The sequence below is a fragment of the Peromyscus maniculatus genome, chromosome 1 (assembly GCF_049852395.1).
Source record: "Peromyscus maniculatus bairdii isolate BWxNUB_F1_BW_parent chromosome 1, HU_Pman_BW_mat_3.1, whole genome shotgun sequence".
Taxonomy (NCBI): Eukaryota; Metazoa; Chordata; class Mammalia; order Rodentia; family Cricetidae; genus Peromyscus; species Peromyscus maniculatus.
In genome coordinates, this window is record NC_134852.1 from 200424495 (window position 1) to 200450451 (window position 25957).

The 25957-nt window shown below is 44.9% G+C and overlaps 1 protein-coding gene across 2 annotated transcripts in view; it reads right to left on the reverse strand.

Annotated features, from left to right (window-relative positions):
- Cfap43 (cilia and flagella associated protein 43) overlaps positions 1-25609 on the reverse strand; it is a 97000-nt gene extending 71391 nt beyond the window's left edge. The window contains exons 1-5 of one of the 2 annotated variants that reach the window (XM_042265037.2): positions 25424-25609; positions 24029-24282; positions 18896-18992; positions 10954-11121; positions 5976-6126 (exon numbers count right to left, since the gene is read on the reverse strand). In XM_042265037.2, coding sequence (XP_042120971.1) covers positions 5976-6126; positions 10954-11121; positions 18896-18992; positions 24029-24282; positions 25424-25458 — 705 coding nt within the window. In that variant the 5' untranslated portion in view covers positions 25459-25609. Of the gene's footprint in view, positions 1-5975; positions 6127-10953; positions 11122-18895; positions 18993-24028; positions 24283-25418 lie in introns of both variants that reach the window. The other variant, XM_042265032.2, reaches the window with a different exon arrangement.
- Positions 25610-25957: the final 348 nt, after the last annotated feature.

The following is a 25957-nucleotide window of genomic DNA, read 5'->3' on the forward strand; positions in this document are numbered from 1 at the left end:
GATGACCTTCAGCCTGACTCCGGATCCTCTAATTTGGGTCTTGATCATTCATGTGCCTTTTGATTCCATAGAAGAGGAAATACACACAGTCAGCAGAATGTAAGTAGAAGTTGACTTGATCACTGAAAACAGTTGGACCAAGTGTAAAGCAGTTGGGTTTTTTTTTTTTTCTCCCTGTAAAACACTAGAGAATGGGTATTTCTCTAGGTTTTGTGGACCACACAGATTGAGTCATATGTCCTTGCTTTCTTTTTCATAACCTTCAAAGGTGTAAAAACTCTTCTTAGATTTGGGTCACAAAAACAGGCCATAATTTGTTCAGGCTAGCTTTCAGTGGTGATATTAGCTGTTTCGCCACGCCCTTTGGCACTATGCTCAGCAAGGAGAGACTGTCCCCTGTCAGCAGGGCCAGACCCCCAGGCCTCCTCTTAGTAAGTCTTGAACAGACCACAGACTCTCCTCCCTGAAGCTCAAGATGGCTTTGGCAACCATGTCAGAAATGTTGTCTGAAGCACCAGGTTTTGAATTCAGGATATTAGAATATGGCCTCCATTTCCCCCTCTCTCCTTCCCCTCTCTTCCTCTCTTTTCTCTCCCTCTCTCCATCTTTCCCTCTCTCTTTCTCTTTCTCTTCCTTTCCCCCTTACCCCCCCAGGTCTCCCTTTGTTCGTTCCTTCCCTTCTCTCTCTCCTCTCTCTCTCTCTCTCTCTCTCTCTCTCTCCTTCTTTTTGGACAGTGCTAGGGGCTCTCCCATGCTAACAAGCCCTCTGCCACTGAGCCACATCCCTACCCCGCTCCTTTCTATTTAACTATTGAAATGTATGAGTGTGTGCGTGCATGCACTTGTGTGCATGCCTGCAAGTGCATGTGTGTGCACATGTGTTTATGGTGAACTTCCTGTAGTTCTACACAACTAAGAATTGTCCCAGCCGGGTGGTGGTGGTGGTGGCGGCGGCGGCGGCGGCGGCGGCGGCGGCAGCGCACGCCTTTAATCCCAGTACTCGGGAGGCAGAGGCAGGTGGATCTCTGTGAGTTCAAGGCCAGCCTGGGCTACCGAGTGAGTTCCAGGAAAGGTGCAAAGCTACACAGAGAAACCCTGTCTCGAAAAACAAAAAAAAAAAAAAAAAAAAAAAAAAGAATTGTCCCTTATTTCTCTTCTGGCATCCTTGTACCCACTGACATAAACTTTGTCAACAAGGTAGGGGCCAAATTCCTAGCATGCTTATATGCTTTAAGAGTTCTGTGTATATGGCCTTTTCCAGATGCTCTTCCAAGCATCCACATGTGGTAGGGAATGACAGTGAAAATTCCCTTGCCTCATGGAGTTTACCTTCCAATTAAAGGAAACATAATAAAAAATAAGTTGCAAAGTTGAATGTAGAGAATGTGCTGAGAAACATGAAGAGAAGTAAAGAGGAGGCAGGTGCTACATTGGGAAGTCCTGGCGACCACACACACAGCCATCTTCCATTATGGACGGCTCGCTGTGCTGGCCACCTTCCTAATAAATACTCAGTTGTTGATAATAGATGACACATGACTTTTTAATTTATGAAATGTTTGTAGATTCATGGTAGTGACAGCAGCAGTCCTACCAGATTCTCAACTGACACAGGTCATTGATGTTACATATTCCAACACACACGTGCTGGCTGTTGGTCATATGGTAGCCAGTGCGTCCAGTCTAGTTCCTTCTCAATGAGACAGTCATGTAGAGAAGAGTCAGTGAACAGCAGAATCAGAGAGCAGACAGTTGATGCTGACACAGGCCTATGGGTTACAGGAGCAGGGATTGGTTGAGTGAGGAGAGTGGAGAGAGCCATTGTTCAGGTGGACCTTGAATACGACCAAGGCAGTGTTCAGACCGAAGATGCATCACAGTGACATTTTAAAGGGGGAGGTGGCTTGAATTATATGATTGATCTATTTCGTGTCCTCACAGACTTGGATAGTTGGAAAATAAAAGCCTGAATAATCACCTCCCCCAACCCTGCTTTAAAAAAAGGAACCCCCCCCCCAACCAATGGGAGTAGACTGTCGTCAATTAATGGCTTTTCTGTAGGATTTGACTGGGAGACATCCACTGAAGCATGGTACTTAAACCCTCTTGAGTGGCTCTGATGACATCTGATGGACGAAATCATAGAAAAGACTCTAATTTGGAACAGCTAAGTGTACTTAACATTTTATTTACTTATTTATTTTGAGATAGGATCTCACTGTGTAGCCCAGGCTAGCCTGGAACTTTTGATCTACCTGCTTCTGTCTCCCCAATGCTGGTAAAGTACACTAGTGTCCAGCTTGCAAAATCTTAAAAAAAAAAGACACCCCCAACTCTCCAAAACAAATGCCACCAATACCCCAATACCAGTGGATCCATGTATGAAACGCATGTGAGGATTAAGACCTGGGAATTTTCTGGCTGTGGAAAGTTAAACTACAATTATATATTTTTTCTTTTTCATTTTTTGCAGGTTTGATTTTGTATTATTTTAATAATGTAGTTGGTTATTTAAGAATAAATGTGGGGCACATGAATTGTATGAGTAGATGTCATGACTTTTGGTTCTGTGTTGTAATTGTGTCTAAAAACATTGGCCAACTCAGCCTCCTTTCCTAGTCCTCTGAGATCACACTTGCCACATTCTGGTCACTTCTAGACTAAAATGGAAAACCAGACTCCAACTTCACACTGAACGAAAAGTTGGAAAAACACAAAGATGTTGAAGAATATTTGAGCTTATCAAATAGATTCTTATTTACTGAATTGTGTGTATGATTTTTAAAGGTCGATGGAACAAGGAAACTGAACCCTTGTGCTTAAACGTTGGATTTGGTTTCTGCCCAGGTAATGTCTGCTTTTGATTTTCCCCACACACAACTGGATAAGTTTCTACTGCCCCCGAATAACTTGCATAATGTGTATTGGGCCTATTTAAAGGCTTACAATGTGCCATTCTAGTAGTAGTTACAAAAAAGAAAATGGGATTATTGAATGTCTGTAAACTTGTAAAAGTCCCCAGCTTGCCAACTTTTGAGACTCTTACAGAGATCAAATCATCATTGATTTCTTTGCCATTAGTACCCAGGTCACAAGAAATGACATTCCTGGGGCTGGAGAGTTGGCTCAGCAGTTAAGAGCACTGGCTGCTCTTCCAGAGGACCTGGGTTCAGTTCCCAGCGCCTACACGGCAGCTCACATGTGCCTGTAAGTCCAGTTCCAGGGGATCTGACACCCTCTTTTGGCCTCCTTGAGAGCCAGGCATGCACATGGTACAGGCATACATGTAGACAAAACACTCACACAGGACATAAAAATGAACAAAAACCCAAAATATTTAAGAAAACAGAGATGGAGATTCCTGGGGCCTGCTGGGAACAGGACTTCTAAAAGGCAAATGTGTCTGGAAGGCTGAGATGCAAGGTCTCCGGAACCAGAGAGAGCACACAGCTCTTCTTAAAATTGAAGGTGTTCATGCTCGAGATGAAACGGAATTCTGCTTGGGCAAGAGATGTGCTTATGTGTATAAAGCAAAAAACAGCACAGTGACTCCTGGAGGCAAACCAAACAAAGCCAGAGTGATCCGGGGAAAAGTGACTCGGGCCCGTGGGGACAGCGGCATGGTTCGTGCCAAATTCCGAACCACCTTCCTGCAAAGCCCACTGGACACAGAATCCGTGTGATGCTGTACCCTTCCTGGATTTAAACTAATGAAAAGTAAATAAATACAAGTGGATTTGTGAAGAAAAAAAAAAAACACAGAGAAATGACATTTAAAGAAAGGAAATGGAAGCATTTGAGAGATAACCTTTTCCTGTACTTCTCATTGGACAATAACTAATCAGTGTTTTATCTATTTTACTCACTGTGTGTGTGTGTGTGTGTGTGTGTGTGTGTGTGTGTGTGTGTGTGTATAAAACGAAAGGGCAAGCTACTGGGAAATTAGATTTCTAAGTTAAACTCTGTGTAATGTGCCATGTATATGACAGAGTTTTAACACTGCAGCATTAAATTTCTACTTTCAGAAAATGGTGAGAACACACAGAGCAGAAGGCCCCAGGAAATGAAGCTATTTAGTTTGTTTATGAGCCTTGTTTAACATAGCAACTCCAGGTCTAGGCATTCACTTTTTCCCTCTGTGTGGTGTGCGCGTGTGCAGATGTGTGGAGGTGCAGATGTGCACTCTCAGAGGCTAGAGGTCAGCAGCGGGAGTCTTATGTCCCTTCACCTTACTTCTTCAGACCGGGACTCTCACTGAAATTAGAGCTTCTGATTAGGCCCCATATGCTGGCTGACCGGTGCACTCGGCTGCCCCCAGGACTCACATTTGTCCATGGCCACTACCCAGAGGCGTTTAAATGAGGTGTCTCATAGCATCTTCCAAAGGTAAAAGACAGTTGCCTGGATTTTAAATGTTTTATGTTGGATTCATTATTTAGTGTGAAGTATGAAATAGGACTCTACACGTTTACTGGAGAGAGGACTAGAATGAAAGGGAGGGAGGGTGGGAGGGAGAGGAAGGGTGAAGGGAGGGGAGGGGGAGAGTGGGAGAGACAAGGAGAGAGGAAAACAAAGAGAGAGACAGAGAAAGATAGAGAGATTGGGTGGCTTCAGGCACCAAATAACCAGATAGGATGCCTTTTTTATTTTGCTGCCCTCTTGTGGCTGAAAGTGGGTGATGCATCCCCTGGAACCTAGACCAGACAAGAATTAGCCATGCTTCCTAATTTACAAAAGTGAGTAACTGCCATTTGTTAGAAGAAATGTTACGAACATGAGTCTTTTCTCTTGTCTGCCTGCCGCAGACATTGCATGATCATCTGGTTTTGCACTGTGAGTTACTTCTAATGCCCATCCATTCACTTTTGGCAGTATCGTCTCTCTTGGGCACACATCCACCCTCTATCCTTTGCTTAGCTTCATGGGACATTGGTGTAACAGGACCCTGTGGCCTAGGGGACTGTGCTCCTCATCTTCATCCCAAATGCCTTGCCCTGTGACTTTCTTGCCCTGTCTCCCGCCCGAGCATCACTCTAAATCACATTTAGCATTTTTACCCCCATTCATTGCAGCCTCTCAAACATGCCCCACGGTCTCACCCCAGGGCTCTGGACATGCTGTCCCTGGACCTGAAACTGCTCCTTGTGCTTCAAGTCTCAAGAAAGAGGCTGATTGTACGGCGATCCCTGCCTTGCCCCCCACCACCCTGCTGTCACAGTTATCACCCTGAGTAGTGAGTTAATCTCTCTCCTCTCTCTCTCTCTGTCTCTGTCTCTCTCTCTCTGTCTGTCTCTCTCTCAATCTCTGTCTCTGTTCGTCTGCTTCCTCTGACAAGGTCCTTGCGGCTTGGTTACCAGGTGGTCCCGCTGCCAGAAAGAGAGTCTACCATGTGGAAGGAGCTTGTGTAAATGTGTGAAAAGCAAGCAAGGGGGGGAATGGGTGTGAAGCTGTTGACAAATTCTCTCATTTCAACACCCCTTGGCCTCACCCCCCAGCCCCCGCCCCCGCCACGTGTTCCTCTCCCCTGCATTCACTTGTACTCAGGGCTGGGCCTTCTTGCAGACTCCCCCTCCTCCTGAAGTTGGCAGTGCCCTCTTCTCCATCCCTGTTCTCATCCCTCAGGCTTTCTCAGCTTAGTCCCCAGCATCTCCCCTTTGCCTCCAGCTGCTGCTTGTGAGAGCCACACTAACATCTGCATCTCCATCCCCGCCGCCGCTTCATCCCTGACACCTGCCAACTCCCACCCTGCAGCTCTGCTTGGATGCGTCCCAGTCTCCCAACAAAACCGTGGATCGCATCTGGGTACCTGATGCCTGCTACCGTCTTCCCGATTGTCCAGACTCAGGCACCCGGAGTCCTGGCTTCTTAGGTAATGCAGTAACAGTCAGGAGGGCCCTCCATTCCCAGCTGTCTCATAAGTAAACGAGACCTCACTTCCAAGACTACCATCACCTTGGAGCAAGCAAGAAAATTACCCTGAACGTCTCTGCCTCCTCACCCACCAGCCCGGCAATGGCTGACAGTGGCAGTACAGGCCCATAAATGAGATCTTTTCGCAGCGAGGTGGGGAAAAGCATATCTGTTTCGTTTACGAGTGACCCATCTTCCAGAGGTAGCTTTACCATCCTGTAGATAAAGGAGACATTCAAGTAAATGGAGTAACAGAAACCAGTTATGGGTGGAGGCTCTGTGTATCAGTGTGAGATGCGAAGCTGTTTTGCCATAAAAACACACGAGAATATAAGGGCCAAGAAACAAGTTTTAAAATATATGCCATAAAGTGACAAGTTATGTGTCGTTAAAAATGAAGTGCATGGGGATTATTGAGAAGATCCAAAGTTAATGTGTGAAGCAGAAACTGTAAACTTGAATGCTTTAGGGGCTGGGCACAGGTGTGTGGTGTGTGTGTGTGTGTGTGTGTGTGTGTGTGTGTGTGTGTGTGTGTGTGTATGTGGTGTGTGTGTGTGGTGTGGTGTAGTGTGTGTGTAACCAATAGGAGAGTGTCCTTTTCTTGTAAAGGTGACAAGTACCACTCAGTTCCAGCCGAGAGAGTTGCTGATGTGCAAGAATTTTGGTTCTAAAATACCGTCACCTGTATATTTGTGAGAAATATCTCAAATTTTGAGTGTTGGCAACTAAATCAAATAAAAAACACATATATAGTCAGAACTCAACCACCTCTGCAGTTTCTGGTGACAAAAATCCATCTTGAAGTTTCCCATCTATCTACTTTCTGCTCCTGATGTGGCTATAAAAGTGGGTGTGGAGAATTTATGGCATTAAACCAGAGGCTTCTTTGGTTGTGCTCTATGGACGGTGAACTGATTTTGGAGAAAGGTCACATAAGCGGAGTCCGCTGCCTGGATATGTGGCTGAGTGCTCTGGGTCCTGACAGCCCTCTTAGGTGCCCCTCACTTCACTGGTCTATGAAAAAGTTACACCAGTCAACATTCGGAAATGCAGAGGAACATTCGAGAGACTCACAGGAAGAAGCACGTGTGTGTGTGTGTGTGTGTGTGTGTGTGTGTGTGTGTGTGTGTGTGTGTGTGTGTGTGTGATAAATCAGGCCTGCCCCAGTGTAGCAGCACTGGTAGACATCACCTGCTTTATTAAGAGACAGTGTTGTGAACAATGACTGGAGAGAGACTCGTCCACTCACTGGTCTCTTATGAAAAGAACCTGAGGGAGAAAATGTGCTAATCAGAACTCTCAGATGCCTCCGGTTTAAATAGTTGGCTTTTTTCTTTTTCGGTTTCTTTCTGGATACACATGTTACCTAAGGTGGTTTTTCAAAAATTGCAATTTCAAGAGTATGTCTCCCCATCATTCCTTGAACTTCACTGAAAATGGTCAACCCAGTGGCGTTTTGGGACTGGGAACTCTTTGCCACAGACATCCATTATCAACCATGACTATTTCCTCCGGGACTTCCCTTTGATACATTTCTTTTTCAGTGGGTAACTCCTGTGAGTCTACGCTGTGTGGACCCTGGCTCAGATAACATGGCTGACTGTAACACTGCACTCTGCATGCTTCCGATAGCCAACAGATTCTTATTTTAGAGACTTTAGTAGAGTTCCACAGAAATGGGAACAAAAGGTCACTGGGGTCCTTTTTTATACAATAGTAACTTTTTAAAACATTCGTTTGAAGGCCACAGCAGTGAGAAGAACAGGTAAGTGACCCTCCTGCCAGCTGAACTGCCCCGCTCCCTAGGTTCTGTCCCCAAAGACCCATTCCACCCACCACCCCTCCTACCTCATCACCAACCCTGAGGCCAGGCCCTGACTCCACCCGGGGGACTTCTGGACAGGCCACACCAGTCAGAAGAACAGAGAACAGAGACCCCTGCTGCACTGAAGGCCAAGCTAACCTGGAGAAGGCCTGCTCCCAACTTGATCAGAGGTCACACAAGCTGCCAGAAATCCCGGCCACAAAGACTAAAAGACCAGAGATGAAACAGAAACCAAGGAACAAAACATCCACCCGACAAAGATAAACTCAGAAATCAGGACCAAGCTATAATCAACCCAGACCCAGATGCCTAAATGCCAGTGTAAGAACAAAATCAACAACAGCCAGCGTAACTCTAGTTACATTGAAGCAAGTGAAAGACCTGTATTATAAAACTTCAAGTTTTTGAAGAATGAAATTGAAGAAGATATCAGAAGATGCAAAGATCTCCCATGCTCATGGATCAGTAGGATTAACATAGTAAAAATGGCCATCCTGCCAAAAACAATCTACAAATTCAATGCAATTCTCATCAAAATTCTAACACAATTCTTTACAGATTTTGAAAGAACAACACTCAATTTCATATGGAAAAACAAAAACCCAGGAGAGCTAAAAAAAAAAAAAAAAATCCTATACAATATAAGAATTTCTAGGGGGTATCACCATCCCTGATTTCAAGCTGTACTTCAGAGCTGTAGTAATAAAAACTGTGTGGTATTGCCATAACAACAGACACATTGATCAATGGAGTTGAATTGAAGACCTCGATGTAAATTCACACATCTATGGACACCTGACTTTTTTTTTCACAAGACAGGATTTCTCTTTGTGTAGCTCTGGCTGTCCTGGAACTTGCCCTGTAGACCAACCTGGCCTCAAACTCAGAGATCCACCTGCCTCTGCCTCCCGAGTGCTAGGATTAAAGACATTTTCACCACCACCTGGCAGACCCTTGATTTTTGATAAAGAAGCCAGAAATATACAATGGAAAAAAGAAAGCATCGTCAACAAATGGTGCTGGTCTAACTGGATGTTGGTATGCTGAAGAATGCAAATAGATCGATATTTATCGCCATGCACAAAACTCAAGTCCAAGGCTCAAAGAGCTCAACATAAAACCAGATACACTGAGCCTGACAAAAGAGAAATGAGGAACAGTTTTGAATGAATTGGCACAGGAGACAACTTCCTGAACAGAACACCAACAGCACACATACTAAGATCAAAAATCAATAAATGGAACTTCATGAAACTGAAAAGCTTCTGTAAAGCGAAGTACACCATCCAATAGGACAAAATGGTAGCCCATAGAGTGGGAAAAGATTTTCACCACCTCCACATCTAACAGAGGGCTAATATTCAAAATATATAAAGAACTCAAGAAAATAGACATCAACAAATTAAATAATCCAATTAAAAATGGGGTACAGATCTGAACAGAGAGTTCTCAACAGAGGAAACTGAAACGGCTTAAAGAAATGTTCAGTATCTTTAACCATCAGGGAAATGCAAATCAAAAAGACTTTGAGATTACATCTTACACCTGTCAGAATGGCTAAGATCAAAAACACAAGTGACAGCTCATGCTGGCAAGGATGAGGAACCAGGGAAACATTCCTCCACTGCTAGAAATCAATATGGAGGTTTCTCAGAAAATTGGGAATCAATCTACCTCAAGATCAATTTATACCACTCCTGGGCACATACCCAAAGGACTACGCTCTATCCTATCACAAGGACACTTGCTCAGCTATATTAATAGCAGCTTTATTTGTAATAGCTAGAAACTGGAAATAAGCTAGATGTCCCTCAACTGAAAAATGAATAAAGAAAATGTGGTACAGTTACACAATGAAGTATTATTCAGCTGTTATAAACAATGACATCATGAAATTTGCAAGCAAATGAATGGAACTAGAAAAAAATCATCCTGAGTGAGGCAACCCAGACCCAGAAAGACAAACATGCTATACACTCACTTATAAGTGGGTATTAGCTGTAAAGTAAAAGACAATCATGCTCCAGCTCACAGACCCAGAGAAGCTAAGAAACAAGGAGGGCTTAGGAAGAGACACAAGGATCCCCCAGGAAGGGAAATGGAATAGATTTTGTTGGTGGACTGGGGGTGGGTAGGCATGGGAATGGGAGGGATCAAGTGGTGGGGGAGTAAATACTTGGATAAACAACTGGAATTGGGGGGCATTTGGGGGGTGAGGTGGAAACCTAGTGCAATGGGAACTCCATGGAATGTATGAGAGTAACCCTAGCAAAGATGCCTAGTAATGGGGGACAGAGAGCCTGAACCAGCCATGTTCTGTAACCAGGCAAGGCCTTAGGTGGAGGGACTGGGACACCAACCCAGAGTGTTCTGGGATCCAGCAGAATCCTCATCAGAGGCCAGAGAGGCTTCACCCAGTAACCAATGGGAGCAGATGCAGAGTCCCACAGACAAACATGAGACAGAGCTCACGGAGTCATGGGGAGGAGGGGAAGGGAGGATCGGAGGAACAAGAGGGGTCAGGGACACCACAAGAATATGGCCCACAGAGTCAACTGACTGAGACTCATGGGGCCTCGCAGAGATCAGGGAGCCTGCAGAGGTCATGGCTGAGTAGCTTGGTGTTCTTGTGGGACTCCTAACAGTGGGAGTGGGGGCGGTCACCACTCTTTCACCTACTCATGGGACCCTTTTCCTCCTACTGTGTTGTCTCAGCAGCCTCCATTTGATAGTATGTGCCTGCCATTATAGTAGCATATTATACTGTGTTTGCTTGATGTCCCTGGGAGGCCTGCTCTTTTCTGAGGGGAGACAGAGGGAGGGTGGATCTCGGGAGAAGGAAGTGGGCAGGAGGGGGGACTTGGGGATGGGGGAGGGGAATCTGGTGGGGATGTAATATATGAGAGAAAAATTAATTTGAGCCAATCAAATTTTGTAAAATTAAACATGTTGGAACAAGCTCTTAGAGGACGTGAGAAGTCAAAGACAATCTGATGTGTGAGCAGCCACTCCAAGCTTATGACAGATGCAGAATACTGTTATAACTTACAATAAGCTGTGCGCGCGTGTGTGTGTGTGTGTGTGTGTGTGTGTGTGTGTGTGTGTGTGTGTGTCCATGCTTGTGGTATTGAATGAAGCCACTTAATTTGTCAGGGGCCCAATCAGGGCTGTGAATGTGAAGGAAGACCACACGTGGCTGTGGAACCACAAAGGCCCACCTCATCCTGAAATGATGGTCCTGGTTACTTCTTTCAATGGTCCACAAGCTCACTGCGCTTGCACTTGATAAGCACATCTGGTGCCAGTTCATGGGGTTGAAGGACATCTGGCTCACGTCCATCCCAGGCTGCGATTTCCTGCACAAGATGACATTGGATTCCCAGTTCCTTAGAGGGAAACAACATTTGAGGAAAAATTAGCTTGTTTTAATTTTAGATCTGAAAAAAGATCTTATTTTAAGACAACTCACATCAGCTGGGGCATAGTTTGTGATACAATTTGTATAACCTATGACACAGACACCAAATTTTTAAATGACTATATTTAAATGAATCCTTTAAGAAATAAAACACTATGTATGTTTAATACTGAACTATTGTACCAGGGCTATTTTGTCCTTCTTGTCTGACCCAAATTTAACTCACTCAAGCCTGGGAAATGTAAATATCATCATATTCCCTGAAAAGCAAGTGTTGTGTCTCCATCTCCAAGTGCAGAGTGCTGCATGCTGATCTCTGGGTGTCTGGCACTCACTGATGACAGCAGAGCATTTACTGGAGTTTTTAAAATCATTTTAAAATCGACTATTTGATTTGCCCATTTGAGAAAATAGCCTCAGATCCTACCAGCTAGGTCCTTTGCCAGAGGAATGGAAAACAAACAAACACACACTAGACTGTGGAGTTTCCTTCACCCTAGGGGCCAGCGGAGCAGTGATTAGAAAACAGACTGGTGTGTCCTGAATGTGCCTTGCTCCTGCTTCCCCTGCCTTCAGGGCTGGCTATCCTACCCCAACCCCTTGCCCATCACAGTTAGAGTCTTGTCAGAATCTCTGGCTCCCTCAGTCCTTTGTCTTCTTTCCTCGGGCAACTGACAAACCTGTCAATCCTGGATGGATTCAACTGGAAGCCTGGGTTTCTGTGGGCACAGGAGCAAGGATCACAGGGCATGTATGTCAGTGAGCCAGGGTCTCTGTGGGCACAGGAGCAAGGATCACAGGGCATGTGTGCCAGTGATGCTAGGAAGTCCTAGTTATTACCTAGTGAATTCACGATGATGCAACCTCAATCCTGTTTCTCTGCCTGGTTCTCTCTCCCATGCTTTGCAACAGCCATTTTAGACATTCTTCGGTCTCCTGAGGCCTTTAGCCCATCCACCCCTTCCTTCATATTTGTGAAAAGTCTCAGATGGAGTCCCAGATCCTGTTGTCCAATCAGCTCAGTTTCCAGCCCCAATGGGTTTAACTGCCACCATCTTTCTTGTCTCCTGTTAGTACGCAAAGCCCACCTAACGCCTCTGACTGCATAGGCGCTGGATCTGGTCTCGCCTCCCTGAACATCTTTATCCACAGTGCTTCTCTTCTGTACCCTCAGGCTCCTCCTGTCCTCACTGTCAACACTTACATGCTCAACTAAACCATCTTAGGAGAAAAAGAAAATCCTTCCTCTCACCTCACCTGTCCACACTTCCCTTCTTTCTACTTCCAATCCAATGTCTTGAGACCTTGTTCTAAACCCCCTGTTCAGCTGCCTCTCCTCCACTCCTCTTCTTATCCCAAGACACCTGTACCCCATCTCCATCATTCCCTTGACATACCTGTGTCCAGTATTCATAGACATCGGCCTTCATCCCAAATGGAGCAGGTCTTTATCTAGCCACCCTGCCACATTTGGCATGCTTAACAATTAATGACCTTTTGGAAGAACTCTTGACCTCTGCCATACAGTGTCTATGGGACACGTCATTATCCCCTCAGCCACAGCTGTGTCTGGTGCCTCACCGGCCTCTCCCACTGATGTAGTGGCTGTCCAATTCTCTGGACAGTTCTCTTCTGACGGACTCTGCATGGCACATTCTACCTGTCTCTTACTTCACCTCCGCTTCCGTGTGCCCAAGGACTTCCCGTGGACCCCTGGTATAAAATCTGGGGGGTGTCAATAAACCTGACAGTGCAGAGGCATCAACACCCTACTCAGTGAAGCTTTCGTCAGTGGGACACAGAAGTCAGCGGACAAACTGACTCGGCCCCTCTTCCCCAGCGGACAAACTGACTCGGCCCCTCTTCCCCAGTGGACAAACTGACTCTGCCTCTCTTCCCCGGAGTCCACCTTCAAGACAGCTGTGGCAGGAGCCAAGCAGTGGCCGCTCCTATTGGCCCCTCCCTCCCCTGGCGTCTTAGCATGACTGAAGAACTAGTCCCTGAGGTTTTCCTTCAGACTGGATTCTATGGATTCTGGGAAATGCATATTCTGGAACCCACTTCCCCAAGGGCTCCTCCTCCTCCCTCATCCCTACAGCTGCTCCTTTTGAGTCCCCATTGGGGTTCCTCTTTTCAGTAGCTTTCATGGGCGTCCCCCTGGGTCTTTCTTTGGGTGTTCTTGTTTACTCTCAGGACTTTGATGATTTGTTTTAACTGTCCTGTATTCCAGTCCTGGACACCTGTGACAGAGACATCTTGTGTTCTCTGTTTCTCCTCTGAGGAACAGAACCCCTGGGGTTCGGCCAGGCACACAGTTGCCCCGGACTGCAGTTAGACATGGCTTGTGACTGAGCTGGCAGTGGTGTGTGTAACCTCTAAGCCATGCTTTTCATCAGGAAGTCTTTCCCTTTCTCCTGGCTCCCCCAAATTCACGGGTGGCGTATGTTAGACAAGTGAAGAGGGCAGCATCCTGGCGATAGAGCAGCAACAAAACTGTGAGAAAGTGCCCCGGATGCTGAGGAGCCACCATACTGTCCAAGGGCAGCCCATACTCGACAGCTGCTCCTGACTGCTGTCGGCGACCCGGCTTTCTGTTACCCCAACCCCAGCGGATCCATCAATTGCCCAGTAGACATCTCTACTTAGTTCCCTTAGTCAGCCTGGCCTGGGTCAGCTTGGCCCTACCCCAACTTGTAGTAGAATATTATTTTAAGGTGTGTTACTTTTGTTTATGTTGTCTTTGTTTAACTCTGTGAAGCTGTGTTACTGTGCCTGTCTAAAACACCTGACGGTCTCATCAAGAACTGAACGGCCAATAGCAAGGCAGGAGAAAGGATAGGCAGGGCTGGCAGGCAGGGAGAATATATGGGAGGAGAGATCTGGGAGGAGAAGAGTAGCCAGAGGAGGAGGAGGACTCCAGGGGCCAGCCACCCAGCTAGCCACAGAGTAAGATTAGAACAGGAAAATGCTGTGGGATGGTCTGCATGTCAAATTGCTCTGATTGGTCAATAAATAAAACACTGATTGGCCAGTGACCAGGCAGGAAGTATAGGCGGGACTAACAGAGAGGAGAATTGAGAGAACAGGAAGGCGGAGGGAGTCACTGCCAGCCGCCGCCACGACAAGCAGCATGTGAAGATGCCGGTAAGCCACGAGCCACATGGCAAGGTATAGATTTATGGAAATGGACTAATTTAAGCTATAAGCACAGTTAGCAAGAAGCCTGCCACGGCCATACAGTTTGTAAGCAATATAAGTCTCTGTGTTTACTTGGTTGGGTCTGAGCGGCTGTGGGACTGGCAGGTGACAGAGATTTGTCCTGACTGTTGGCAAGGCAGGAAAACTCTAGTTACAGGAAAAGCCCAGAGGCAAAACGTAGATAGGATAATTTAAGTTAAGGAAAGCTGGCTAGCAACAGGCCAAGCTAAGGCCTGACATTTATAATTAAGAATAAGTCTCTGTATGTGATTTATTTGGGAGCTGGGTGGTGCCCCCCCAAAAGAGCAAAAACAAACAACAACAACTCATCTTCCTTCATTACCTCCTTCAACTTCCTTCCATGTCCTTGATACACAACAACGTGTCCTTTAGCAGGGCTTATAGGTATGTCCAGGAGAACCCCACTTGAAGCCCATTACTCTTTATTAATTATTAAACACCCCTTTCATTCTCAGAAGTGTCCTGATTTAGATGGTGGATGCCTATTTATTAGGCTGCTCATGAGCCAGCCTCACACGGTATCTCTCTCATGGCTAATGCTTATTTATTGTGATCTCTTAACTAAAAACTTGACATGTGGGGCAGCAGTGATAGGTCGCTCTGTAAAGGGCTTGCCTTGGAAAAAGAAGGATCTTAGAGTCCTCAGAATCCAGTTTAACAAGAGAAGCTGGGTATGACATCATATACCTGCAATCCCAGCCCTGGGGAGGTAGAGACAGGCTGATATCTAGGGGTTCAACACACACACACACCCCTGATGTATGTTCTTTGACCTTGTGGCCTTTGCATGTGGCACTTACTTGACATCCTGGCCTTCTTAAGGCTGGTCCTGACTTCAATCTTATACTTTAGGTATTGCTATGGGGTAGGCCGGCATTCATATATCAGTCCTAATCTTCAGAATATGACCTTATTTAGAAGTAGGATTTTTTTTTATGGAGGTAATCAAGTCAAATACAGTCATAAGGGTTGGGCCCTAATCTAAAATCGCTGTCTTCCTAAAAGTAGGGGCATTGTGAGACAGACACATGTGTGTGCTGTGTGTGTTGTGTATGAATGAAGACAGAGATCAGAATGGTATGTCTATAGGCCAAGGAACATCAGAAATGGCCATCAGATCAGCAGTGGAAACTGACCAGGCACAGAACAGATTCACTTATAGCCCTCAGAAGTGACCAAGCCTGCCCACACCCAGAGCTTGGAATTCTGGTCTCCAGAATTAAGAGAGTGGATATCTGTTGCTTCAGCCACCTGCTTTGTGGTATTTGTTAGGGTGATCTCAGAAAACCAATGAGGGCCTGCTTAAACACCTTTCCCCTCCCAGGAGTCCCTCCCTGAGCCCTCCCCCCTCATCCACTCTTGGGTTAGATGCTCTCATGTACCTAAGGTTACTGGAAGCTGTGAAATATCTCAGCCCCTCCAGGCTTAAACTCTACCCAGCCATTTAACAAGTAGCTTCAGAATAAAACAGTTCAAACATGAAGGAAGAACAGTGTGCTGTTTGTTTCTACTACGACGTCAAGAAGTGTTTCCAACTTGCTTCCCTTGACAAAAGTGGACTTTGCTTTGACCCCATCTGACACGCCAAAGAAAACTTTGCTGACCTTCTTTACTGATTAGCAGGCCATATGATAAGGACAAGAATGGCTTTATAAGGTGGAGTGTTCAACTATGAAAAAGTGGGTGCTGTCACTGTGTCGCCTTGGAGAACAGCTCAGTCAAGCGCCATGGCATAGAGACTTACAGAAACGTAACTATTCTCATATTCCATGCAGAAGTATTTAACTACCCCCTCGTCTTCACCCCTTCCTCTTCAGTTCAGGCTCATGAACTGCTGCTGTCTATGGGTGTTTCAGTCCCTCCTTCCATTCATATGTCCAGGTGCTTTGGATTATGAAGATAGTGGTCATAAAAGGATCATAACCCTTATAAAAAGAGACTCTAGATAGCTATCATGTGACTAGATTGTAGTTGGTTTTTTTTACTCTTTGCTTGTAGGGGGCATGCCAATCAGCTAATAAATACATGGAGACTTATTCTTTTTTTTTTTTTTTTGGTTTTTTTTTTTTTTTTTTTTTTTTTTTTTTTTTTGGTTTTTTGAGACAGAGTGTTTCCGTGTAGCTTTGGCACCTTTCCTGGAAGTCACTCTGTAGCCCAGGCTGGCCTCGAACTCACAGAGATGCCTGGCTCTGCCTCCCGAGTGCTGGGATTAAAGGTATGTGCCACCACTGCCCAGCTTAGAGACTTATTCTTACTTACGAATGCCTGTCCTTAGCTTGGCTTATTTCTAGCCAGCCTTTCTTAAATTATGCCATCTACCTTGCCTCTGGGCTCTCACCTTTCTCTACTCATGTCTTTCTTTACTTCGAATTCCATTGCTGGCTTGTGTAGCGGGTGAATGGCCCCTGGTATCCTCTCTCCTCCTTTTCTTCCCTTCTCCTCTCTCTTCTATTCATTCTCTCTGCCTGCCAACCCTGTCTGCTTCTCTCTCCTGCCTAGCTATTGGCCATTCAGCTCTTTATTAGACCAATCAGGTGTTTTAGACAGGCAAAGTAACACGGCTTTACAGAGTTAAACAAATGCAGCATAAGAGAATGGAACACACCTTTAACTAATATTCCACAACATTAGATGGTATATTGGTTTCATGGAATAGCAAAGAAAGCAGCTGAGATGTACAGTGCAAGCAGCTTTCCAAACCATCAAGGTCATGCAAGCCGACAGAACAGAAGGGACTCTACAGCCCCTGTGTATGAGATGGTTAGAAAAAGCAAGGGAATCCAGAGTGACACAAACACACCCGAGGCTGACCGGGCTGAGGGGGAGGGTGGTAAAAAGTATGTATGGCAAGGAACAGTAACAAGGCTTTGGGAAGTACAAGGAAACTGGGGATAAGGGGTGTATTTGTCCCCATTATGGTGATGGCTTCAAGGGTGCTTGCACTACCACAAATTTAAACTTTGTATCCCTTATATGTGAACAGCTCATTATACACCAGTTATATCTCAGTAAAGTTGGGAGTGTGTGTGTGTGTGTGTGTGTGTGTGTGTGTGTGTGTTGCTAAGAATCAAACTCAGGGCATCAAATATGATTGAAAACATTCTACCAGTGAATTATATCACCAGCCTTCAATAGAGTGCTCCTTTCCTCTTCCTCTTCCTCCTCCCTCCTCTCTATCTTTTTCTTCCCTCCCCAGGGTTTTATACTTTAGAGCAGGAGCCCAGGTTGTCCCAAAACTGTGTAGCCAAGGCTAGCCTTGAAGTCACCACAGTCTTGCTATCTCAGCCTCCCAGGTGCTAGGATGATAAGTGCAAGCTGCCACGCTAGGCTCAGCTTTGGGTGACTCAGCAGTTCGGAGCACTGAATGCTCTTCCAAGGGATCTAGGTTCAATTCTCAGAGCCCACATGCAGACAAAATACCCGCTAAAACAAACTAGTGAAGTACAATAAAGTGGTACATAAATTTGGCTCTCTGAGCTGGGACTCTTAGATTTTTGTGTAGAAGCGCTGGTGTGCAAAGACTGGTCTCAATCATCCAGGAACACTTTGCACTTCCCATTTAAAAAAAAACAACAAATCCCAACTCCTGAAGAGGGTTATGTCATAGATGGAAGAGAATGCATCTACAAAGTTGGCCACATGACAAAGCCCAGCACAGGCACAGCCGTGTCCAACCCACAGGCTTCCCTACCCAGCTGGCCACGGTGGTAGAATGTTCCACTCCGAACACAGTGCCTCAGTGTCGCCATGCACTGCTAACTTACCTGAGCTCCGATACACAGACCAGCCTAACTTCAACACAGGCAGAAAACACGCTAATAACTCCAAAGAACCATTTGCTTTCGGGAAAGGTGAAATTTTATGTACTTAGAATCGTTTCTTCACCTGGTTAAGGAAATACTTGCATGAGGAAAGAAAATGGCCCAAAGGGAGTGGCGCTATTAGGAGGTGTGGCCTTGTTGAAGTGGGTGTGGCCTTGTTGGAGGAGGTGTGGCCTTGTTGGAGGAGGTGTGGCCTTGTTGAAGTGGGTGTGGCCTTGTTGGAGGAGGTGTGGCCTTGGAGGAGTGTGTCGCTGTAGGGGTGGGCTTTGAGGTCTCTTTTCTCAAGCTTCACTCAGTGTGATAGTCAGTCGACTTCCTGCTGCCTTTTGGTTAAGATGTAGCCAGCACCGTGTCTGCTTGCACACCACCATGCTCCCTGTCATGATGATAACAGTCTGAACCTCTGTAACTATAAGCCACCACCTCAATTAAATGTTTTCTTTGCAAGAGTTGTGTCTCTTCACAGCAATAAAAAACCCTAAGGCACTGCACAAGTCACTAAAAAGGGAAAGACGGTAATTCAGCTGTCACAGTTTTTGTCCTGACAAATTTCATGCCTGAGCATAAAGATGATGTTAAATCACGTGACTAGGATATCCGTTCTTCCCAGCTTCCCTTGTTTGGCATTTTCATGTGAGTCCCCTTTGGTGAAATCCAGAAGGTGAGACCTGGAGGAGAGAGCAGTGTGGGGTGCTGACTCACCAGAGGGCCAGCTCAAACTCCGGGAGGGACGAGTAGCTGGCCAGGTAGGTGCCACAGTAGCTGAAGCAAAGTAAAGCGTAGTCCAGGAGGATGTTGCCTAAAATACAGAACCCACGACAAGGACTTGACTGTCACATCCAGATGAACTCACAGCCTCGCAGAATGCTTCCCTTTCCTAGTGCTTTGCATGTACCTCTAAAGTTCTTTGTCAGGAAGAGAGCGACCTCCTGGCCAGTGTCTAAGATTGTCAACAGAAAGCTCATGGCAAAGCTAAGAACCATTTTAGACCATTGTTGATGCTTTTGTTGGCGATGGTTCTGTCTTGTTTTCTTTCAAACAGGGCCTTCCTATGTAGTTGAGGCTAGCTTCAAACTCATAATTCCCCTGCCTCTGTCTCTCAAGTGCTAGGATTATAGGCTTACTCCTCCACACCCACTAAAATCCATTTTTATTAAGACCATTAGGTCATTATCTTTAGACTTTGGTGCAGTACTGAGCAAACTACGCCATAATGTCCCAGCCTGATTTGAAATGAACATCCCTTAATGTCTCGTAAATATGAGACATTGGGATTAGAACAGCTATTCAAACTTCAAGTGTCTTAGGAGGTTGTAATAATTCTAGCCAATATTTTAAATGGGTGTTATAAATAAGGATTTATAAATCCTAGGCCATATCTTGCCCTCAACTCAGTTTCTCTCAGTTCTTAGAACAACTTTCTTTTTATGTCTAGCTGAAGAAATGCAGCATTGCTTTAAAAGCCTTAGCAAGAAGATGTTTGCAAGGTGGCTCTTGGGGAGGCTGAGTGAGGAACAGGCTTATCTCTGTCTCTTAGGACAGGGCTAATTTCCTCCTCACCAGCTTGTCCTTAGTGTGGTTGCACAGGTCCAAGGTCAGCCTTGATATTAGTACCTGATTGTTTTGAGTATTCTAATGACTGTTTCAGTTTTTACAATTCTCGGTGTGTGTGTGTGTGTATGGTGTGACGTGTGTGCAGATGCCTGCAGAGGCCAGAGGAGGCTGTCAGATCTCCTTCAGCTGGAATTACAGGTGGCTGTGAACTTGTGGGTGCTGGGATCAACTTGGGTCCTCTGCTGGAGCAGCAGATGCTCTTAACTGCTGTATCGTGTCTCCAGCTCCGTACTTCTCATGTTAAACTGACTATAGTATATCCTTAAAGTGTGACTTTGTCATTAAATTTAGTCAGCATGGCCTCGTCAACAAAAAAAGTGTATTTATTGAGCATGTTATGAAAAAATAAATATTCTGTGGGATGAGACCTTAATATAAATATTTTATATAATTTCTTTACTTTTTCTATCATCAACATTAACATCAAGTAAGTTCTAATTGTCACATAATATTATAAATGTTATTATGCATTCAAAAGTTTTAAATATATGATATTTTGAAAAGAATTTTTAGAAGGCTAGAGAGAAAAAATATGTATTTTTGTGACCCTAACATCAAGTTTGGTAAATTCCTTCCTGCTGTTTTTTTTTTCTCCTTTCAGACAGATTCTCGTGTAGCCCAGGCTGGCTTTGCATTGACTATGTAGCTGAGGATGTCCTTGACTCCAAATCCTCCTGCCTCTTCCTCCCCTGTGCTGGGATTACAGGTGCATTACTGTGCTCAGTTTCCTTCTACTATGTGTTTACATGTAAAAATACATGCAAGTAAACTTCCTGTATATATAACTTCACTATTTATAGTTGTAATAAGTATTGACTATCGTGTCCAAAATGCTCCATTTAAAAATATAATTTAGATCACATAGAGTGTTCTATCTTATTGGTTTCCTTGTTTACATTACATTAAGCACTTTATCATGTTCTTAATATTTCTTTAAAATTTTGGTTTGTAATGCTTGCAATAATAACCCTGCATGGGATTTTTAACATATTTACCATTGTTCATATACCAGGGCTGTGGGCTGTTGTCTTTACAATTATGATAATACTTTTAAGTCCTCTGCACACAAACGTATAACCATATTTCAGGCCACTGCATTTCTTAAAATTGAGTTCTAATTCTCACAGTGGCCCCAGAAGGGCTCTATCAGTTTCTGTTCCCACTGCCAGCAAGCAAGAGGCTACCAATTTCTCCACACTCTGACTGGCTCCAAAAAACTGAACCCAACTGACAGAAACGTAGCTCCTGGATTTATACCACACTACAAAACTGTCACCTATGTTGTTACTGTGCGTGTGTGTGCGTGTGTGTGTGTGTGTGTGTGTGTGTGTGTTGAGCACGGGCCTATCGGAGGGCACCTGGGCGGGGTCGCTTTCTCTCCACGTGGGTGCTGGAATTTCAACTCTGCCTTGCAGGGTGTGTGAAGCAGGAACTTTTATCTGCTGAGCCATCTTGCTGGCCCTAAGCTACTTTTTTTTTTTTTTTAAACCAATATTAAGTCAGATCATCTTAACTGATCGTTTATGATCTGTGATCTGTCTGGGAAAATTTCTTGCCATTCATTCCCATGAGGTGTCCGTCTTTTTCTTACTGCTTCATAAATGCTGTGGGACGTTTGATTATATTTTTCCCATCTATCTTCCTCATTCTGTTATTTGCATGCTAATTTTTGTGATCTATCTGGTGTTTTACATGTTAGTAAATATACCAACCCTTTTAAATTGTGTACTAGGTTCTTCCCTGCCCTGAAATAATGGAGTCCTACTATATTTTCTACTACTTCTCAAGTGAGCTTGCTTCTTGTTGAATCCTGTCTTCATGGAATATGTGTAATGATATGCAGGATGTCTATCTTAACACATTAGTTCAAATATTCAAATATTTTTCTAAAGATCACTGTTGAACAATCCATATCCCCTGGAGTGTGAGTTTCTTCACCATAGACCTCACTTTTCTGGATCTAGCCTTCTTTACACTGCCACTGATATGGGGGTCTCCAGAGGAACCTTACTCTCCTAAATCCCTGAGCCTTGTGATGTTACAAAGACCCTCTTTGCCTCGACACCTCCTTCTTTTGTTTCAGAAATACTTTGGAATTATTCAAGTACTCCCTACTCTCTGAAACAATGAGCCCATGAGTGAGTTTCTGTGACAAATATTAGAAATATATTTATTTATAACAATAATGATTTCTATCCTGGAATGTCTCTATGGAATTATATATTTAAATATTTTGTATAACTATTTATTTAATGTATATTTAAGTCTGGGTCACTGAAATGTCTGAATTATTTTTAAGTATTTAATCTACTTGTATGGGCATTTATTCTGAAACTAGTATCTTGCTAAGCATTCCTTCTTAACTACTAGCAGACTATTGCATCACCCGTAATTTTCTTTCCTACAGCTATACATTTTTGTTTTACTGTATTGGTTAGATCTTCTGGTTGATACTAAATGACATTGATGTTAACGGTTATCCTTGATGATTTGTTTTTATTGTGAATTCTTCTAGGGATTCGTTATGCAATATGGATATTGTTTACTGGTTTGAATCAACATCCAATTGCTTGGGGGCATCTTTTTTTTTAATTTTTTTTAATTTTATTTATTTTTTTTAAGACAGGGTTTCTCTATGTGACAGCCTTGGCTGTCCTGGAACTCACTTTGTAGACCAGGCTGGTCTTTGAATTCACAGAGATCTTCCTACCTCTGCCTCTTGAGTGCTGACATTAAAGGCATGTGCCACCATGTCCTGCAAGCTGGGGGCATCTTAAACACAAAGTGTGGTTTCAGTCCACACAAACAGTTCCCAACTTACAACTGGATTATGTTTTCATTAAGGTGTCTTAATCTGTAAAGAACACAGACCGATTTCTCCAGAAATAACATGTAAACTACAGTCATCGTGCCTGACTTGCCCCCAACACCTGTTTGACCCACGTGGTTCTGAAACCAAGGCTCCACCAAGGCTAAGCTTCCTGACGGTGCTGCATGTGGGCTTGTTGTTGTTAGTTTAGTTTGAGGCAGGGGCTTGCTTTTAGCTCAGGGTGGTCTTAAACTCTGGATTCTTCTTCTTTAGCCTCCCAAAGTCAGAATTACAGGTGTGTGTAATCACAGTACTCAGATTAAGGTTGTGTTAAATGGGGGCAGGTATCATTAGATAGAGACTCCTGGAGATGTACAGCGAGCTCAGCCCATGGAGGTCAGCTGTCAGTGTGAATGATTTAACAGTAACACAAAAATAATAGGCGGTCATGGACGAGCGTGTGTGTGTGTGTGTGTGTGTGTGTGTGTCCGTGTGTCCCCGTCTGTCTGTCCTTCTCTAGCATCACCACAAACTTAACATTGGACACCACATTTAGCCCCATTTTGTGGTTAAGAACAGTAGAGTTTAGATTTGTCTTTATCAGTTATATAAGCATCAGTTTGTGTTAGAATTCCAATAAATCACCAGGAAAGAAGAGGAAACATTGTCCTGGAAAAGATCGGTTCTCTTAAGAGGTCACATAGGACAGCAAGAAGCATGGTCTCCTTTGGGCCATATAGCCCAAGGTCATGGGCAGAGCAAATACCACTACAGTTCTCTAATCCTGTGTTTCTCACAGTTTAAAATGTGCATGAATCACCTGAGAAGTATTGTTAAAACTAAGGTGTTGGTTTGGTAGGTCTGGGGTGGGAGCCGATTTGTGCATTTTTGAGGGAGTGGTTGTTTCTTTTTAACTTGCCTAGGCTGGTCTCCAGTTCATGGGCTCAAATGAGCTTCCCTTTGCAGCCTTGAAGTTTCTGGGTACACAGGTGAGTGCTACCACAGCAGGCTGATTCTGCCCTTTTGAGTAGCATCATTGTTGGCAGGAAGCACACATACTTTGAGTCAGAAGGCTATTGCCTACTCAATGAAACCTGTGGTGGCCAGCTTGGCCCCCTTCTATTTAAAACAACCCTTCCATAATCCAAACCACCTTCATTCATAAGAACTAGATTTACTCACATAAAAACATTCTTCAGCTGCCAGGTGTGGTGCTGCACCCCTTTAATCCCAGGTCTCAGGTAATAGAGGCAGGTGGATCTCTGAGTTCGAGGCCAGCATGGTATACAGAGTTCCAGGACAGTCAAGGCTACACACAGAAACCCTGTCTCAAAAACAAAAAACGAAAAACCCAAACAAACAAACAAATAAGATATCCTTCAGTTCCAGGGGAGGGAGGGTCTCCCAGATACCTTTTAATTTGCTCTTTCTGGTCAGTGCAGGAAAGCTGTATATGTAGATGACGGGCTTCAGTCTGCGGTCAGAGAAAGCCACAACCTCACCAGGGACATTGGTTGCCACAACGCCCACAATTCCATTAATGCATTGGAGTACAGTCTTCTTCTTGGTGTCAAGGTTAATGAATATTACGAAGTTCCCAGAAGGGTAGCAGATGGTGTGGTCATTGACAAAATGAACATTCTGACTAGGGAATCCTTGCACCCATCTTTGAGAAAAGAGAGATCGCCATCAGTATAATACATTCGCTTTTCCTTTTTAACACAGCAACTAGAAAACCATCAAAATCTCTGAAATAGATCTGTTCCATTTTTAACGCCCTTTGTGCTCCAATCGATCAGATAAACACATATGCTCACTGTGAGACCATTATGAGTGACTGAACTATAGAAATTTAAAGATCAATAGGTCTTGGGCCAGGTTAAAAAAAAAAAAAAAAGGAGCTTGCAGAAAACAATGTATCCGGGGCTCTTTTCTTTTGACTGTTTTTTGTTTTGCTTTTTAAACTAAAAATACAATAAAATAAAAAACCAACTAAACAAATAAAAACCCTTTGAGCAGGACAGCATGCTCAATCCTTGTAAGCCACATAAGCTGCTTTGTAGTTTACACACATGAAGAACATGTGGCCCTGTTTTAGACCTAAAAAATACAAATAAACGCAGGAAACAAAAGGATATGAAATCTCCGGGAACAGAGGGGTTAGAACATGAAAGGTACATTTTAGGTGAGGTTTGTGAGATAGTTGTATAGTGGAGGGGACGTCTGGGATAAGGAAACTTCCATTTTATTTAAATATTAAAGATACATTTGAAAATAGTGGAAAGAGTGAAGGACAACAGGTTTCCTGAGTCCCCTCACGAAACGGAAGCGCATGGCAGTGGAAGAGCACGCTGAATCGCATGCAACACCCCAGAACGTGGAAGGAAACAAAGGTCTTGTTATCTGTCTGTCAGATTTCTAAGCGCCAGCACCACTGTGCATAAAATCCAGAGAGAAAACGGGGGAGTAAAAAGAGATCCATGGGCCCTCAGATCATGGGAATTGCCTAAAATGATGCGGATGAAGAGAGAGGTGCTGAAGAGGCAGGAGCCGCGGGTCAGAACGTGCAGGGAATACCGAGGCAGGAAGAGGGTGCAGAAACAGAGGGCGGACGAAAGAAATACTGGGCAAACAAGTGAGGGTCCCTGTAGCATCCGGGGAGGGGGCCCAGGGGCTGGACAGAAGAGGCTGCTCAGAGGTTGGGAGGGGAGGTGGAGAAGCAGAGCGAGTCTGCAGGAGGGACGGAGGGGTGGGGGTGGCGGCAGGGTTTTCCTGAAGCCCCCCGCACCCGCGATGCCGCACCTCACCGACAGGGAGGCGCCGGCGAAGTACGTGGAGGCATCTTCGCGCTCCCGGCTTTGAGCCATGCCCACTCAGTCCTCAGCCCACTCCGGGCTGCAGCCGTTACTCCGTGCTCCTGCCGGGTCGGGCTCAGCGCCCGCGGAGACGCCACTGTTTACACTCGTATCCCGGAGACCGGGAAGCCCGCGCCCATTGGCTGGCGGACCACGAAGGGGACGCGAGGGTGGGACTCCTGGATGTGGAGGCTGGGGGTGGGTCGGGATTAATACATGCCAAAGCAGCTTTTAATTTTGCATGCTGCCCCGGCCACGTTGCTCCTAGCGACACGCCGGAAATATTTTATTTATTTCCCTCACTGGCTGAGTCCGCTTTCCACCCTAAAGAAAGTGAGAAGCAGGAACTTGCCTACGATTGCAGAACCCATGGGTTGAAAGTCAAGTCAGAATCCAAGTGCCAAGGGTTCAATGGCTGTGTAACACTTCAGGTGGCCCCTCTGATAGCTCAAGGAGGCAGACAGAAGTAATCTGGTGAATGATAGA